This window comes from Sceloporus occidentalis, unplaced genomic scaffold (genome assembly GCF_023333645.1).
Source record: "Sceloporus occidentalis isolate IW3139 unplaced genomic scaffold, rSceOcc1.0.p SCAF_122, whole genome shotgun sequence".
In the NCBI taxonomy this organism is placed as follows: Eukaryota; Metazoa; Chordata; class Lepidosauria; order Squamata; family Phrynosomatidae; genus Sceloporus; species Sceloporus occidentalis.
This window is the reverse complement of record NW_028317102.1, coordinates 321,410-338,873: the sequence shown is the minus strand read 5'-3', so window position 1 is coordinate 338,873 and position 17,464 is coordinate 321,410. Positions and strand designations below refer to the sequence as shown.

The window sequence follows — 17,464 nt, the reverse complement described above, 5'->3', positions numbered from 1 at the left end:
TCTACAACCACAAGCATGATCTCCGGCCAGGGTGGATTTCCAGTTATTATTGATATGATATTATTTACACATGGCTAAGCCTAATGCTCGTAATGCTGGTTCTGGGCCCTGGTATTAAACGAGAAAGAGGCCTATGTACATAACCATGGGAGCAAGACCTCAATAACTGCTAGGGGGCTACTTTTCGCCATGTTCCGTCTCCACTGTCCCCACAAAGGCACTAAATACTCGAGTGCCTGCGGTTTATCCCCACGCAGACACCGGCTTACAGCATATCACGAGTAAGCACTTCAGTAAGAAAGGGCACATATTAGGTGAAATTCATTATCGCTTCACTTACTAGTAACACGGAGGTCTTCACGTGTAGCCGCCCGGAAGCCCCAAGATCCTCACTTCCTCCTACGTAACGTAGAGCCCTGAGCAACCACTCACGTGTGAGGTACAGCGCCTAAACTACATTTCCCGCTATGCAACGCGGCTCCTCAATGACAAGAAAGGTAGCCTGTAAGGCACGTTTCGCTGCGTTATGGCGTTACGTGACTCCGCTTCCCCTCCCAATAGGCACATTCTTAATTATAAGAGCCACAGCGGAGGGACTACATGTCCCAAAATGCACCACTTAATCGGTCGCCTACCAGACCAGCGTGTGGGTTTCTATAGTAACCACAGTACGCAGAAAACCCAGCGAGTGGAGACTGGCAACTGGGAACGGTAACTGGGCAATGGGTGCAGAGTGAAATACCCCCTATACAGGGGCTGGCAGGTTACCCATAGCAACAATATTTGAATCAGGCATTGTTTCTGGTCTGCAGCAGGTCTGAGGGTTACCTTGTTACTTTTTACGTCACTCTATGTAAGGGGTGGGAGTGGGTTATGTGTTCAGCATGCAATATAATTCAGACTTTATTATTTATAATCATACTTGGAGACTTTCTCAATGAGCCAACTCTGAGATTCTTTAAATATTAAGCCTTTAAAGGTCCATCTTGCATATTCTATGTAGTGACTCTCCAAATGTGTTAGCCAAACTTAATTGAGTCACCTGTATTAAAGTAGGAGTATCGACCATGACATACTGATAGAAAAGGGCACCAATCAGATCAATGTAAGGTATGAAGGAGTCAGCTCCAGACTGCGAGACCCTGAGATTTTGCCCCTTTACCCTGAGATTGAACTGGCAGGTTGTGGTAATAATGTATAATATATTCGAAATATTTTTTATTTTAAAAAAAAAATGTCGCATAACCGCTGTGGGAAATAAATGCTACACTAAACCTTACTGACATTAATTATAGGGATCGAGCAGGGCCACAATATTAACAGGGGGCTGTTCTGCTATAGAACCTTCACGAAAACTTTGCTTTGGAAAAAAGTATTGGAAAAACCACAAAATTCAACACTAACTTAATAATTCGTCAAGGCTGTATCCCAACAGACAGAAGGGAGGACATATTGCCCACTGACATGTAAGCATTACGTTTTTTGTCAGGCTTGGACTGCCCATCTGGCACATAGGGCAAATGCCCAGCGAGCCGCTGGCTGACAGCGCCACAAGCTCACCCGATGTGCCGCTCCAGCGACCATTAAAAAAACGTAGCTTGCGTATCCCGCCACCAGATGCCCCTTTGTCATCAGGTGGCCGCTGGCCTTAAAGTGCCGGCGCTGCCTCAACATCTCCAGTCCGGCCCTGGTTATTTTCCACCCAGTGCATTTCTTTCCTACAGGATGATGCCACCTTTTATAAAGAGAAGCTCGCGGGGTTAATATTCGCTATAAGGACAGGGTTTATTTGGTCCTCCTACTCTAATGGTGGGCCAAATATTATCTTGCCTGTGTGCGTGGAGAAGAACTAGAGTGTCAAGCAGCTAATACGGACTGCCCTGTCTCTCAGTCTTGTTAATGTATGCAGCTTTCTGGGTAAATTCCAAGCCCGTTTAATACATTTACCTTTTTTGGTTTTGTTTTTCAGAGATTGCCAGCTTGATTGCCCACCATGTCGGTGATTGTAGCCCAGTCACATTATATCTTTGGCCTCCGGGCTAATGTTGTTAATAATGTTTTTTTCTTCGATGAACAAACCATAATATTCCCGTCTGGCAACAACTGCATCAAGTACAACGTAGATCAAAAATGGCAGAAATTTATACCAGGTATATATATAAATATTTTAAATTAAAGCTTAAATGATCTCATTTTAATGTTAAATTATTTTCTTTTCAAGAAATTGCTAATTATTGCATTTTTTTACAGAGATGTTTACATTTCATTAGTTTCATTAACCCAATATTCTTAGAAATTCAAGATATTTGAATATTACTCTTTCAGCTGTGATCTCTAACTACATTTTGGACTGAAATACTGTGAATTTGACTGTATATGCTATCGATTCCATTTACAGGGTCGGAGAAGAGTTTGGGGATGCAGGCTCTGGCCATCAGCCCAAATCGTCGTTACCTTGCTGTGTCTGAAAAGGGTCCAGAAAAAGCCACGATTACGATCTACGAGCTGGCCTCGGTCCCCTTTAAAAAGCGCAAAGTGCTGAGTGCTCCTGACCTCACTGCCCACGAGTTTGTTAGTATTGCCTTCTCTCCAGACTCCAAGTACTTGGTGGCTCAGTCGGGTGCTCCAGAGTGGACTATGATCTTCTGGATGTGGGAAAAGCAGAAAGTTATGGCAACTGTGAAAACCGATAGCCTGAATAACCCCATTTACCAGGTTAGTCCATTTTTGGAACTCAGATGAGGGTTCCATGGCACGTCACCTTCTGTGGACTGTGACTCCCTGGCTGGTAAACATTTAATCCGTTGTAGTGAACAGGTTTTCCTAAGAGTGTCTATATGAGGTTGGGTAAGGAATAAAATAGTGGCTTTTGACAAATCCTTTATATAGACAACCATTCAAAAGTTTGGAGTGGCTTAGACATTTCCTCGTTTTGAAAGAAAAACCAGATCTTGTCCATTAAAATAACATGAAATGAATCAGAAATCCAGCTATGCGGGGTTAATGTTGTAAATGACATAGGCATACAGAGGCCCTTTATCACTCCAATCACTTCCATCACTCCTGTGTTCCAATCACTCCTTTATCACTCCCATCACTTCTGTGTTCCAATCACTCCCATCACTCCTGTGTTCCAATGGCCCTTTATCACTCCCATCACTCCTGTGTTCCAATGGCCTTTTATCACTCCCATCACTCCAGCGTTCCAATGGCCCTTTATCACTCCCATCACTCCTGTGTTCCAATGGCCCTTTATCGCTCCCATCACTCCTGTGTTTCAATAACACGTTGTGTTCACTAATACAAGTTTAGCTTGAAAAGGCTTATTGATCGTTGGAAAACCCTTTTGCTTTTTCAATTACGTTACAGACAGATATTTCAGCTCAGTGACCCCAAACTTTTGAGCGGTAGTGTGTATATTGGACTTTATAGCATTTTTTTCATTTCATTTAATTGTGGCTGGGAACCATTCAACAGACCCACAAAGAAGAGCCAAATATCATACAAATATCAAAGATCAAAACAGGCTGACTGTAAAAGGAGGAATTGTTGCATGCGATCACTCGCTGCATCATAAGTCAAATATCCCTTTAAAACAGCGTGTTGGGCACAGAAGGAAACCCGTCCCGCATTTGGTAAAAGACGCTCAAAGTAAATCCTATTTACATGCAGAATTCTACAACTGTATACAACAGCATGGTGCATATTTACACGTTTATGTGTGTTTTCTGCATGTCTCATACAAAAATGGCTAGTACGAAATGTCAAATAGAGATCTTACATTGAGATAAACTTGTTGATGCGCAGTGGCACAGATACTTACATTTTCTATGCATTCTTATCCTTCAGGTGAGCTTTAACCCTCAGGATAACACGATAATTTGCGCCACGGGCCGTGGGGTCTTCAAGCTCTTTCACTACATTGAAGGTAACTTGAAGCAGACTAACTTCCAGAAAGTGGATTCTCACAATTTCCTGTGCCACGCGTGGCTCTCGGAGAACCGAGTCATCTGTGGCACGGACACGGGCAAACTGTGCCTCTGGGAATCAGGAGACCTCCGATGGGAGCACAGCATCAACGGCAAAGCTGTGGCCAAGGAGATGGAGAAGTCATCTGAGAACGAGCGGTAAGTACTCCGTATTTTAGTCTGCCAGGCGAAAAATAGCGTGCAAGTGACAATTTAATCCTATTATGGCCAATGTATACTATAGCAGAAAAAAGGCACATCATTAATCCTAAAATAAATGATACAGATTTATTTTCACGTTCATCCCCATATTTGACACATAAATCTACTTGTTGTTTTTTATTTTATTTTTTAGAACATGAGTATATCGGTTAATATATATATTATTAGGTAAAAAAAAAAATACATTAATTTAACAAAAGCAAAAGAGACATCAGCAAACATACAACTGGCTGTAGCCACATAAGCTGTAATGAGCTTCTGCTGTGGCAAGAATCTGTGTTGAGGTCAATGAGACATTTTCATTTGATTTTATTAGACTTGCAGAGGTTTTATGCATGGAATCGGCGCATGCTGGACTGTGACATACGCTCAGTAAATGCGTACGCACATTTTAACAGTTATCTCTCAGATTTTGGGTTTGTGCCTCTGAGATTTAAATTGCTTACTAGTGTTTATGGCATTAGTGGGCCATCTTTATTTCAAAGCTACTTATTGTATTTGAGAACTAGTTTATTATAAGATATATATTGGCTTCGATTTATTTTTTAGGTTATCTGTGGATTTCTCACTGATCTGTAACCTTTCCTCCTGCTTCTAGTTCCCTTTCTACGCTGGGTGCTAGCCAGCCTTCTGTCCGCATCAATGCCATACTGGCTTACTCCAAAGGTTTCCTGTGCTCTGCTGGGCCTGGCAGGGTTTGCATGTTTGAGAAGGTAGAAGACAAAGAACTTTACAAAAGAAACCGTGATATTAAAGTAAGTGACCTGACGGGGAGGGAAATGCGGGAATCGCGTAATGTGATAAATACGACGTGTTGCGCAGGAAAAGGAAATTAAAGAATGTGGCGTTCTATAGATTCTCAAAGTCCATGTCTTTGCTAGATTCCCCAGGATGAACACAGCAATGACCCCAGCCAGTCAGAACTACAGGAGATCACGTGCATGAGTCTAAGCCCCTCGGAGGAAACTGTGCTGATCAGTACTAATAAAAGCCAACTCTACACCATTGCCCTGTCGTCAGCCGAAATCAGCAAGGTGAGCTTCACAGTCCAGTGTTCTTTGATAATCATAGGGGGTTTATCGAGGGGTTTGCAGGAGATCACCAACTTCATAACGCATTTGTTTCTCATTATGCATTTATGAAGGACCGGTGCGTTATATACGTAGGGCTAAGCTGGCCCTGATTAAAGAGACACTCCAGCCACCATATGCACTTTAATGCATGTGATAACTGAGTGGTCCCTTTAAATTTGTTGTGATGTTTCCCATTGAGAAGGCGTACGGGAATTCTTCTTCTTCTTTCCCCACGCCAAGCTGTTTACTATGCAGGAGATAAGTTTGGCAGAACACTCTCTCTCCTGCCACGTGATATATTTACTGCCGGTCATCTCCAATGCTGGCTCAGTGAGAGGTCTATCGAGTAAGCAACTATCTGTCCCCATTTGCAGTTTTGTTCTTATGTTTTTGTTTTTTATTTTGGATTCCTGGACACCTTCCTTTAATGTCCTATACTATGTTATTGACCTTTTCCTATCTACATGTTCATTTCTATTTAAATATTCCTTGTAGGGGGAGGATGACGCACATTTCGAGTATTTGACAGAGCAGTGGCACTCTGCCCCCATCACAGGGCTGAGTATCTGCATCCGCAAACCACTCATCGCCACCTGTTCCCTGGACCACTCCGTTCGCATCTGGAATTACGAAAACAAGTAGGCGCTTTATTTATTGAACTCTTAACTAGTTTACTTGTTCCACCCCGGTAATAAAAATACAAAATCTGTGAACCTTAATAACAATAAATATAATAAAAATAAATACCGATCTTTTAGAGCAGGATGCAAAGGCAGGGTGACCAGGCTGGAAAAGACCTAAAACTCCATATTTTCAGAGTGTGCTGTGGGAAGCAGAGGGGGAGGAGCCTGACGGTTCCACCCATTCCTGGTTATGCCACCTGCAAACTCCACCCATTTAACCATATGCTCCTTCCGTAATGCTTTTTTTAATATGTTTAGGGGTGGGGCTAGTCCACAACAGACTTGAGTGGATGGGGAAAAAAAAGGAAAGTGGGTGGGGAGTGGGCGTGACTAAACACAGGAAAAAAAAGATGACCCGGAGACCTGGGGAAGTAGAGTTATACCTGGAGACTCCGGGTCAAACCTGAGGAGTTCCCAGGTATGCTTAATAAATAATACAATGTGTTACTTAAATCTCAGTCTTATGGATAATGAAGGCTGCATTCATACTGTTTATATCAGATGGTATAAGGTGCATTTTGTTATCATATCCCTCTCTGTAATCTAAGCTCCCTGGAACTGTATAAGGAGTACCAAGAGGAAGCATACAGCGTCTCCCTGCACCCCTCCGGTCTGTACGCTTTGGTGGGATTTTCAGACAAATTACGGTTAATGAACTTGCTGATCGATGATATCCGGCCATTTAAAGAATTCACCGTTCGTGGTTGCCGAGAGGTAATTTCAGTTTTCTGTTCAGCATTCGTAGATGTGTAACATTTAAAGTAGAATACAAAAACCAGCAGACATTACCGCTGTGTAGAAAAGAAGTTCTATTCAAGTCTTTGCATCTCAGTCGGATCTCATGTTTCTCTTACAGTGTGCATTTAGCCACGGGGGGCATCTCTTTGCTGCCGTGAATGGCAACGTGATCCACATTTACTCCACAACAACGTTTGAAAACGTCACTAACCTTAAAGGCCACAATGGAAAGGTAAACGACGGTCAGGATCTCTAGAATCTCGACTTACTGCATACACCTGGGAATGTGTAGAAAAACTGATCACGGTACAAGGTTTAAAAAGTGGCCTTATTGCCATAGCAACCAGTGGAACGATCTAATAATCACAACTATTGAATTGGTTGCTATGGCAATAAAACGCTTGTTCAAATCGATTTTTATACGCCTTTAAGTTTATTCTAAAGCTAAAGGGTAACGGGTTTAGACATTACGCAAGGCGGTTTTACTTTAATGAAAGGGAGGTAGAGAAGTGGTTGGAACCTTACGTCTGGGCTGTCGTTCTAGGTGCGTTCCATCGCCTGGAGTACAGATGATAGTAAACTTGTGTCTTGTGGCCTTGACGGAGCTGTGTACGAGTGGAACTCGCTTTTGGGTAAGCGCGAGTCTGAATGCGTGCTGAAGTCCTGCAGTTATAACAGTGTGGCCCTGGCACCGGATTCCAAAACCATTTTTGCTGTTGGATCCGATCAGACTCTCAAAGAGATCAGCGACGGCCAGGTAAGTTTACACGCTGCTAGCCACCGGTGTACCAGGAGTGGCAAGGGAGAGGGGCTTAGCAGCTCGGCAGAGAGTTTATCACGGAATCCCTCTGCAGGTACATGGACCTAGACTGAAATAAACGTAAGGTAATCCTACGTGGAAAACACATTTAAAAAGTAATATTTGTAGAGAAGGAATAGGTCTAGTTGAACCAAATGTTTCTGAACTGACATTAAAGTACTGAAATCTATGCACTGAGCCCAAATTATATCTCTGGCAGTTTGTGCGTGAGGTTCCATCGTTGGATGTGTCGTACACAGCAGTAGCCATCTCCCACTCGGGGCGAATGCTTTTCACCGGCACGTGTAATGGGAGTATCCGGTCCATGAAGTACCCACTTCCCCTGGCGAACAAGGAGTTTAATGAATATCAAGGCCATGCTGGCCCGGTTACGAGGGTAAGAATAAGCATGAAAAACTAACCAGTATGGGCGTCTGATTAAATTAATGGTTTGCATAAGATTAGGCTGTACCGGAAGCAGGGGATTGTTTAAATGCTGAAACCCAGCCAGTATATGCATAGTTGGCTGAGAATCATGTAGGTAACTTAGTTGGAGATGTACCCCGTTGTTACCCTTATTCTCGTGGCAAATATTTACATTAATGCCCAGCCTGATACAGGCAATGAAGATCTGCGACTATAAATACATTAAAATACTGATCAGCCTAAGGTTTCACTTAAATAAATGTAGATGTTTAGGTGTTAAAATGTTTTTTCTTTTCAAAGTTTGTGTATCACCAGCTATTAACCCTTTCCTCGCAGCTGGTGGTGACTCCTGATGACCAGTATCTCCTGTCCGTCTCTGAGGACGGATGCCTGATGCTATGGAAAATTTCGGACAAGGAAGGCCGTGGGCTGAAACGAGACAAAGAAGTTAGCTATGCGGAGGAGGTGCTGATTACCAGGTCCGACCTGGAAGAGAAGGTGAGAAGAACCAATTTTTAGAATTCAGAACATTGTGTCGAATAATTAAACAATCTCCTAATGTTATCATAACCCACCATATGAACACAACATATATAGAACTGAAAATGTCCACTAGAACAATCTCCAGCGACAAGTATCCAATCAGAAAAAATCTGATTTATGGGAGAAATGGCAAGCTCACCAAGTTACAAATATTGAGTGATTTCAGATTTCAATGTACTGAAATGTCACCGATCAGTGTTTTTATTTTTTATTATTATACTTTTAGTGCTGGTCTCACTTTTTGTATATTATGGTTTTTTTTTGGTTTTTTTTTAATAATGATTACCGAGTGCCACCTAGTGGTTTCCAGACATATTTTCCTACATCAAATTTAAAGTGATATAAGAAAAAATAATGGGGTGTTCTCCATAAATAGTTTTATATTTGTTGGTGGAAATTAGATAAATTGATATAGCTGTAATAGCCCAAGTTGTTACCTTTTGTTGGGCCAACACAGAAAAAAAGTGTAACGTTACATAAGCTTCCAAAAACCTTTATATATAAATATATATATATAGATATATATATATATATATATAGATAGATAGATATAGATAGATATATATATAGTATGTTGACCCGGCACAAGTTATACACTTTGACCAACCTCAGGGTGAATGGGCAGATTCCCGGGGTCTGGAGCTGACTCCTTCTCTTCTGATTAACTAATAGTGAAGCCCCAGTATTTTATACTTTTATGTTTTATGTCCAAGATGTTTAATTTTTTTATCTCGCTTACTCTAGAACCAGGTGATGTTGGAGCTAAAGACCCGAGTAGAAGAGCTGAAAATGGAGAACGAGTATCAGCTTCGACTGAAAGACATGAACTACAACGAGAAACTGAAGGAACTCACTGAGAAGTTCATCCAGGAGATGGAGGTGTTAAAGACTACAAACCAGGTATGCTTTGTTGACCAAGACACATATTCCCACCTTATGTGGCATCAGACGAGGGCAGAGCAGTATCTAGTTATGCAAGCTTTTCCATTATCTGTCACTGAGCTCCCCCTCAGTACCCCCTCAGTACCCCCTCTACATTTTAAAGGTGCGGTTCCACATAAACAAATATATCAATCTCTATTAAGCTAAGTAAAAATTAAACTCTAGCAGATCTGTCAATTTATTCTCTCCTTAATAACAAAATAATACAGAAACTTTTAAGAAGCAGTTTTAGTTCCTATGGCAACAATCAATCAGAGCATTCCCAGCAAAAAAAAAACGAATGAAGCAACATTTTACATGATTTCCTAGAAGGATCTGTTCATTGAAGGTCTGAAGAGTAGGCGGGACAGCCTCTTTAAGTCTCTAAAACAGATTTAAGAAGATTAACGGACTTGTCAGAGGATTAAAAAGGTGTTTTAACAGATTCATGTTTTTGGTTTATTGGTTTTTAACATACCTGGAAATCCTTGGGTTTCATTGCCATCTTAGGGCTGCTGTGTGAATGATGATATAGTTAGGGTCACGCAGACAGTTTATGGTACTGATAAGATGAAGCAAGTGAATACACTTTACATTCTGCATGGATTCGTGAATCAACCCTCATCACACTCGTTACTCTCTCCACCCTCTCAGATGCTGAAGGCTGATGCAGAAAAACAGGAGTTGAGGCATCAGGATGAGACGAGTGAATTAATAGAAAAACAGTCGAGAGAAATGCAGGATCTGGGTACCGTACACTTAATACAACACATACACACATTATATTATAGCGTATGACCTGTATCTGGTTAGAATTGGTTCCAGATAATGTTGTGCAGTCCCCTAACAGAAATACGTGATTCATTAATTTCAATTTCTTTTCAATTATTGGATCTCAAACTATATGTTATTATCATCTAGCACAAACGGTAACATTTGATAAGAACATAAATTTGCTACACTGACAAAGCAGAATATGTTAAAGAAACGGGTAGACATCCGTTATGTGTGTAAGATAAAAAAAATATGCTGGCTTAAAGGTTGAAGAACTTTGTTTAGAAGGAGAATTTTAAATGCAATTTACTGCTTTATAAGAAGTTAGAGCTGTATTATTTCCCCAACTTAGAGACGGCCAATAACCAAAAGCTTTTGCTGGAGTATGAGAAGTACCAGGAGCTCCACGTGAAATCCCAGCGCATGCAGGAGGAGTATGAAAGGCAGCTGCATGATCTGGAGGAGAGTAAAACTCAAGCTCTTGAGGAACTGACCGAGTACTTTGAAGCCAAACTGCAGGAGAAGACATCCCAGCTCCAGCTGGTAAGAGTCCCTCACATGCTTCACCCCTATCCAGATCCGAGCTGACAGACCCCGAGGGCTGTCTTATCAACGTTTGTATTTTCTGTAGCATGGAAGGTTAAAGTAGAAAGTCCTTGGGAAAATGTATGTTTTAAAACAGTATACAGTGTAACGCTGGCTTGTTGCCTCACCGTACTTGTACCGTGAATCCTGGACGCCAGATCCCAGCCTCTTGCCGTGATGGACGGACCTGCTCGTACCTTTCCAGTTGTGTTAATATATATATATATATATATATATATATAAATATATCACTGAAGGATTTATCTGCCTGCTTTCAGCACATATCTGTCATAAATGTGATAAGTGGAGGCACATCTGCATTGTGTTCATTTTGAAAAGAACAAGTATATTTTAACAATGTTTTACTCATATGACCTGTTCCAAAGACATTCTCTATGCCGTATGTGCATGTCCTAAATGAATATACTATTCTCATTCACTGATATCCAGTTTATGCAGACACAGTGCTGGTGGCAACGTACGATTCTCCACCTGCGGGTGTCTTGGGGTTCCCCAGACAGGCCCAGCGTTAATGTAACTTGAGGTCAGTTTGTCTACCCCCCAAAAAACACTTTCCTCAGCTCGGCATTTTTCTCTCAGACCCAGGATGAAGCCCGTCAACACCTCAGGGAGTTTGAGGAAACCAAAAAACAAATAGAGGAAGATGGAGACCGAGAGATTCAAGACATGAAGATTAAATACGAACGACGTCTGAGAGAGGAGAAAGAGGCTTCACTTCGTCTAAAGGGAGAAAGTGGCATCATGAGAAAGAAGGTTAAACTCCAAAAAATGTTCTATTCTCTTAACTCTTCAACTGTCTACACATTCCATTTCTCATTTTTCTACATACTGTTGTTTTAATGGTGTTCTTTTATTCAGCTCTTGCCATACCACTGTTGTATCGTCTTTATCTTCTCTGTGGCTGACTTTACTTACACGCCTGTTCCACCAACTTTCATCTTAGTGTCTTCTTGGCCCACTATAGAAGAGTTGGTGGTCATCTATTGTTATAGTCCTACAGATGGTACTGACATGCTTGAAGCTCTTTCTCTTTTCCCATATATTGGCAGGGATTACCAATAGATTGCATGGCTTAAACTCTACTAGTACATCTGGTACCTCTTGTACTGATGGCACTATATAAATAAATATCATGTAATGCTCATTGCATTGCCTTTTGTAGTTCTCCAGCCTGCAGAAGGATATAGAAGAACGTACCGCTGACATTGAGAGGATGAAGATGGAGCAGCAGAAGCTACAAGGTGTAATCAAATCTCTGGAGAAGGACATTCAAGGACTGAAAAGAGAGATTCAGGAGAGGGATGAAACTATACAGGACAAGGTGAGAGGCAATGGCTTGTCTTGACATATAGTCTCATTTTACACAGTTACGCACTCATCTGTCTGGTTACGTTTATGCAGTGGCTGATTAAGCATGGGGTGGATCCAGGGGCAGCCATAAAACCATGGCCAACAGATGTCCGACCTTCTATCTTATCCCAGCCCTTTCTGTTAGTAAATGACCTTCCTATTGTGAAAGCACTGTCCCAAAAATAACATGACAATTAATACAGGGACCAGTAAGGGGGACTAAAGCAATTACATTTTTTTCCCCAAACTCATCACAACTTATTTTGTTCACTTATGACACAGGAGAAGAGGATATATGACCTGAAGAAAAAGAACCAGGAACTGGAGAAGTTCAAGTTTGTGTTGGATTATAAAATTAAAGAGCTGAAGAAGCAAATTGAGCCACGAGAAAACGAGATTAAAGAGATGAAAGAGCAGATCCAGGAGGTGAGAGTCCTGTTTATTATTATTAGTTATTATTAGTATTTATTGTTTTATATAGCGCCATCATATTCCGTAGCGCTGTACAATGGGTAGATAGGACGTAATAAGTAGTATGTAACATGTGAGGAGGGCCATGCTCAAACGAGTTTACAATCTAGAGAAACAGCTGCCAGTTCTGGCCCTAAAGATAATCCAGTAGGGTACTCCTCATACTCCTCAGTACTGTTGGTGCTTACTCGTCTCTCAGTAAATTAACTGTTTGTTCCATATACTAAGTATTTCACATTTATCTCTAATTTGGATTGTCTGTCCCAAGATGGAGGCTGAGTTGGAGCGTTTCCACAAGCAGAACACGCAGCTGGATTTGAACATAACCGAACTGAAACAGAAGCTGAAAGCAACAGATCGTGAGATGCACAAAGAGAGACAGAAGGTAGGATGGGAGAATAGAAGAATGGAGTTACTCTGGAGTTACTAGTAAACTATTAGTGAGTTTATGCCAGCGCGGAAGGAAAATGGAAATCGTCAGAAAAAGAGATCTTTAGAATGTTCTCTGCTTAAACCGTCTATTATTTGTTATCTTGAGTGGCTGAACCTTGTTCCTTTTGGTTTGGTTTACCCAAAAGGACCCAGTTATTTTAGTCTAACAACCCAACCAGTGGCTTCCTGTTAGATCACCAACATTTATTTTGTTTTGACTGAGAAAACTAAGACCTGGATGTCAATATTTGACAAGCCATCTTTCAAAAGCTGCACTTGGCGAGCCATTGTCCTTATTGTTTGTCTTACGTACAAAGGATTTCAGTTTGCTTCACCTGCCTTTACTGAGCACACTTTGCAGGTCTCTTTTACCTCTCTTTTATTTTTTTCCCACATAAAAATAATGATCATGATCAGAAGATTTCTCTTTCTTCTACCTTTTTTGTGTGAAATATTTTCCATGATCCGTCTCCCCCTGCAGGTTCGGGATGTTGAAGCTGTGGTTAAGCGTATAAAGACAGATATTCATAACTGCGTTGGGTTCATTCAAGAACCCAAGAAACTCAAAGACAGCATCAGGGATCTGTATTCAAAATACGTACAAGACAGTGACGTGGTGAGTGGTTATTCGGGGCGGAAGACTAAGCGGTAATGGGAGAAAATTTTACCTTACAGAAGGAGTAGTAGATACTTGGAACAGGCTTCCATTGGAAGTAACACAGGCAAACCTATTAAAGGAATCAAAGAAAGCTTGGGGTGTGCATAAAACTTAAAGAAGAAGTCAAAAGTGATCTATAAAGGGCAGACTAGATAAGTACACAGATAATTATCAGTGTCTTTATTTGGGGCAGGATCCTCTTTCTGGATCAAACTTCTTGTTTGTCAACACAGAAACTATTCAGTAACGTTTTATTAAATTGCGTCCCCCCTGCCCCTCCGACTTTTCAGGCTGAAATTGTTGGTGTGGACGCAGACATCCAGCGGGAATACGCCAAGCAGAGAGAGCACCTGGAGCGCAGCCTGAACACCTTACAGAAGAAACTAGCGAAGGACTCCGAGATCCACCGCGCTGACACCGTCAGGGTCATGCAGGTATTATTAGTAAATAATTCATGGGCTCGATTCAAGGGGCCACATAAAATTCAGACTGTTCACCCAAAGCAAATCAATGTATACTCACTGAAAAGTGAGTGCTAACTGCACACACACACTGAGGTCTATTCATATTCATATTCTATAAAGGAGAGCTGTGTTTCATCTACTATCCATTATGAAAGCCCATCCCCAGTGAGCTTCTGCTGCAGAAAGTGCTTGGCTGGCCCTGTATAATGTATAATCAAATGAGAAATTCTCCAAAGTCTCCTCACCCATTGAGTTATGCATAATGCAGTGCCAGCCCCACTATTCTAGTTGGCCCTTGGTAATGAATAGTGAAGTGAGAGGGTTGAAAACCATAACTCTCCTTCAGACTCTCCTACCAACCATTACTTTAGTGAATAAACCCCATTTATTGAGAGTTTTTTCTAATCACAGCACAGCACTGATTCCAAGTCTAAGCCGCTGCCTGTCTAATTAGTTCAAAGCAAATCTCCAATAGGAAAAAAACTATTTACAAATGAAGCTCAATAAATAAGTAAATATTATTATTATTAATTATTATTTAAAATAATAACAATAATTATAATAAATAAGCCATAAAAAATGTTTATTCTTGCTATAACCATATGAAATTATGAAAACGTAAAGGGATCTCTCAGCTATCATAGGTATACATTCTTAATTGTAAAAGCCGATCTGTGGATATCGATTTTGGAAGTTTTTATTTATTTATTTTATGCTTCTAAGCAATGTTATGGCTTCCAATCCAAAGAGGTGTTTTCAGCCGGGACTGCAGGGTATTTAAACGTTCACTATCCATGTTTATTTCATGGGTTATACCGTGCATATAAGCGGACGCGTTTTATTTCAGGAAAACGTGACTCTGATCAAGGAGATCAATGAATTACGCCGGGAGCTGAAAGTCAGCCGCAACAAGGTTCATGATCTGGAAGCAGCCCTGGGGTTATCCCGGAAGAACAGAAAGACAAGCCTTGCGGACTCCAGAGGTAAAAAGCCTTCGCTCATGGCAGACGCCATTTTTCCACGTGTACCACCTGTTCATTTTCACTGCAAAAAAAAAAACAGCCGTTTGAACCAAACTCCCTGAAAATGATCTGTGCATTTGTCTGTTTCTTATGATTCTGTTATATCCACGGTGTTCTGATACCTTCGTGGACTGCCTCTTAAATCCCTCTTGCTCTGTCGCACGCTAAACCCCTTTCCTATCCATCATACTCTCAATTATACATCTCAATTTGGAATCTCTTCTTTTCCAACAGCCTTCTCGGCGGACAGCCAGCGATCGCCGCAGATTTTACGGCTAAACATAGAGGAAGAGACGGCCAGGATCGTTGAAATGCAGAAACTGGAAATCAAACGTTTACGAGATTTGATCCAATCGCAGGAACACGCGCAAGTCGCCAGACCGCTTTCTGTGGGCAAATTACCTGCTCTGACTACATGATTTTGGCATCACACACAGAGGCTGATCTGCCAACAAGCAATAAAATCCACGTCTGTCTTAAACTCTGTTCTTGCGTCATAGCTCTTGGGGGTCCGCTTGTTACGTTTCTCTATATACGTTATATATATATAAAGGAGATATAGAGGCAAAAGAGATGATTTGCAAAGACCTTGGATTGGCTTGCCTGGTGGATTCTTGCTAATGATTGGTTGCTTAAAGCAGCCAATAAGTGTTAGGAAAGCACTGCTATTGAAATCAATGGGGCGCCTTCCACGCATGCACGCAGGGGTCTGCATAGTGAACGAGTCATTGATGCAGGTGATTAGGGGCCAAAGTCCTCTCCTTCGCGGCCAATAGCTGGGCTGTGGTAAAAGGGGTAAATGCATTTTGGGAGGGATTCCATGCATTTCCAAAGAGGTCATACAGCTACCATGTGCATTAAGGTACATATGATGGCTGGAGTGTCCCTTTAACACATTTATTTGCCAACTGATAATGAAACACTTTAAAGCGGCTGAAATATCAAAGATCAGATGCAAGCCTCGTGGGTCAGGGAGCTGATCATAACCACAGTGAGGAAGTGGTGTGCGGAGGAACAGAATCTCCTTATCATCTGGTCTGAGCGCTGAGCCGGGCCTTTCATGTTTCAAAGTCTGTGAATTCTCGTGAAGAGGGACGTGGAGCGAATGAATACGAGCTGGCAAAACTACGCAAGTTTGTAGAAGTAAACCTTAGTAACAAGTCACATAATCTACAAATATAAAATGCTCAAAGCTGTAAAAAATAAATAAAAGAATAAAATATCATAATAATAATACCCCGGCCGAATGCCCTCCCATTCCTAACTCATTAAATGCTATCTGGGGCTAGTCTTGCCCTTGTCGTCATGCATGGATAGCCGCTCCGTCGGAAGAGGTTAGGCTCTGGGTAGCCTACCTGGGGACTGGCCATCTGGCACACCAGGCAAATGCCCGGTGTCTCACTGGCCGCCATCGCTCCGTACTGGAGCAGCAGATGGGGTGCTGCAGTGTGTGATGTCACATAGTGACGTCATTTGGTGGCCTTAAGGTACCAGGGCCACCTCGTCATCCCCAGTCCAGCCCTGGTATTAGGGCAAGGGTGTCCAACCTGCAGCCCTTCAGCTGCTGCAGGACTACATCTCCCATACTCCTCTGCCAGCCCCTTATCTGAAAGAGCATTATGGGAGATGTAGTCCTGCAGCAGCTGGAGGGCCACAGGTTGGGAACCTTGTATTAGGGTATATACAAATTATTATTTGTGTCCATATCTATATGCCCGATGCTACATTATAGCAGATTATGGCAGACTGATGTTTGTTTCACTTTCCCAAGTGTTAGTATTTTCAGAAGAACTTTCTTCAGGACAAGTAATTGTTACATTTTGGGGCATAGATGTCGTTTTCTAAACATTGTTATTTTTAATAAAATCTTGGTTAACGAAGGAAAAACACAACCTTTGTCAACGTTCCATGGAGTTTCAAGTACGATTCATCTTTAATGAGTAACTTAGTTAGTTGTTTCATTGGAGAAATAACTCCTAGTAATTTTTTGGGGGGTGCCAAAGAGGTGATAAACACAATCCGCTTGAATGGAATGAGAATAAAATAACACAAAATCAAACAAAATAATGTGAAACCCACTACTATGTTAAGATCATAGTGTTTTAGTGTATGTTTGAGGAGTAGGGTGACCATACGTCCGGTTAAACAGTAAAAACGCCAAAAAGGATCATATGTAGAACCCTAGAATGTGACTGCAGATCAGACCCATTCTGCCATTTCTGCTAGGAGGCTTTTCCACTTATCTACTACCTTCTTAGTAAAGTAAAAATACAAGATAGCAATGGTTTTAGGTTGCAGGCGAACAGGGATATTT

General features: G+C 41.6%; 1 protein-coding gene across 1 annotated transcript; it reads left to right on the top strand.

Annotated features, from left to right (window-relative positions):
* Positions 1–1,993: 1,993 nt before the first annotated feature.
* Positions 1,994–15,569, top strand: LOC149282131 (cilia- and flagella-associated protein 57-like). The gene is made up of 22 exons (XM_089498579.1): positions 1,994–2,150; positions 2,399–2,715; positions 3,850–4,123; positions 4,764–4,945; positions 5,072–5,224; positions 5,759–5,901; positions 6,495–6,660; positions 6,803–6,916; positions 7,229–7,441; positions 7,704–7,880; positions 8,246–8,407; positions 9,197–9,352; positions 10,028–10,121; positions 10,500–10,690; positions 11,333–11,506; positions 11,916–12,074; positions 12,386–12,529; positions 12,843–12,959; positions 13,488–13,622; positions 13,955–14,098; positions 14,976–15,111; positions 15,385–15,569. Exons 1-22 carry the CDS (start codon positions 1,994–1,996, stop codon positions 15,567–15,569), a joined length of 3,693 nt encoding a protein of 1,230 aa, XP_089354705.1.
* The last annotated feature ends 1,895 nt before the right edge of the window (positions 15,570–17,464 follow it).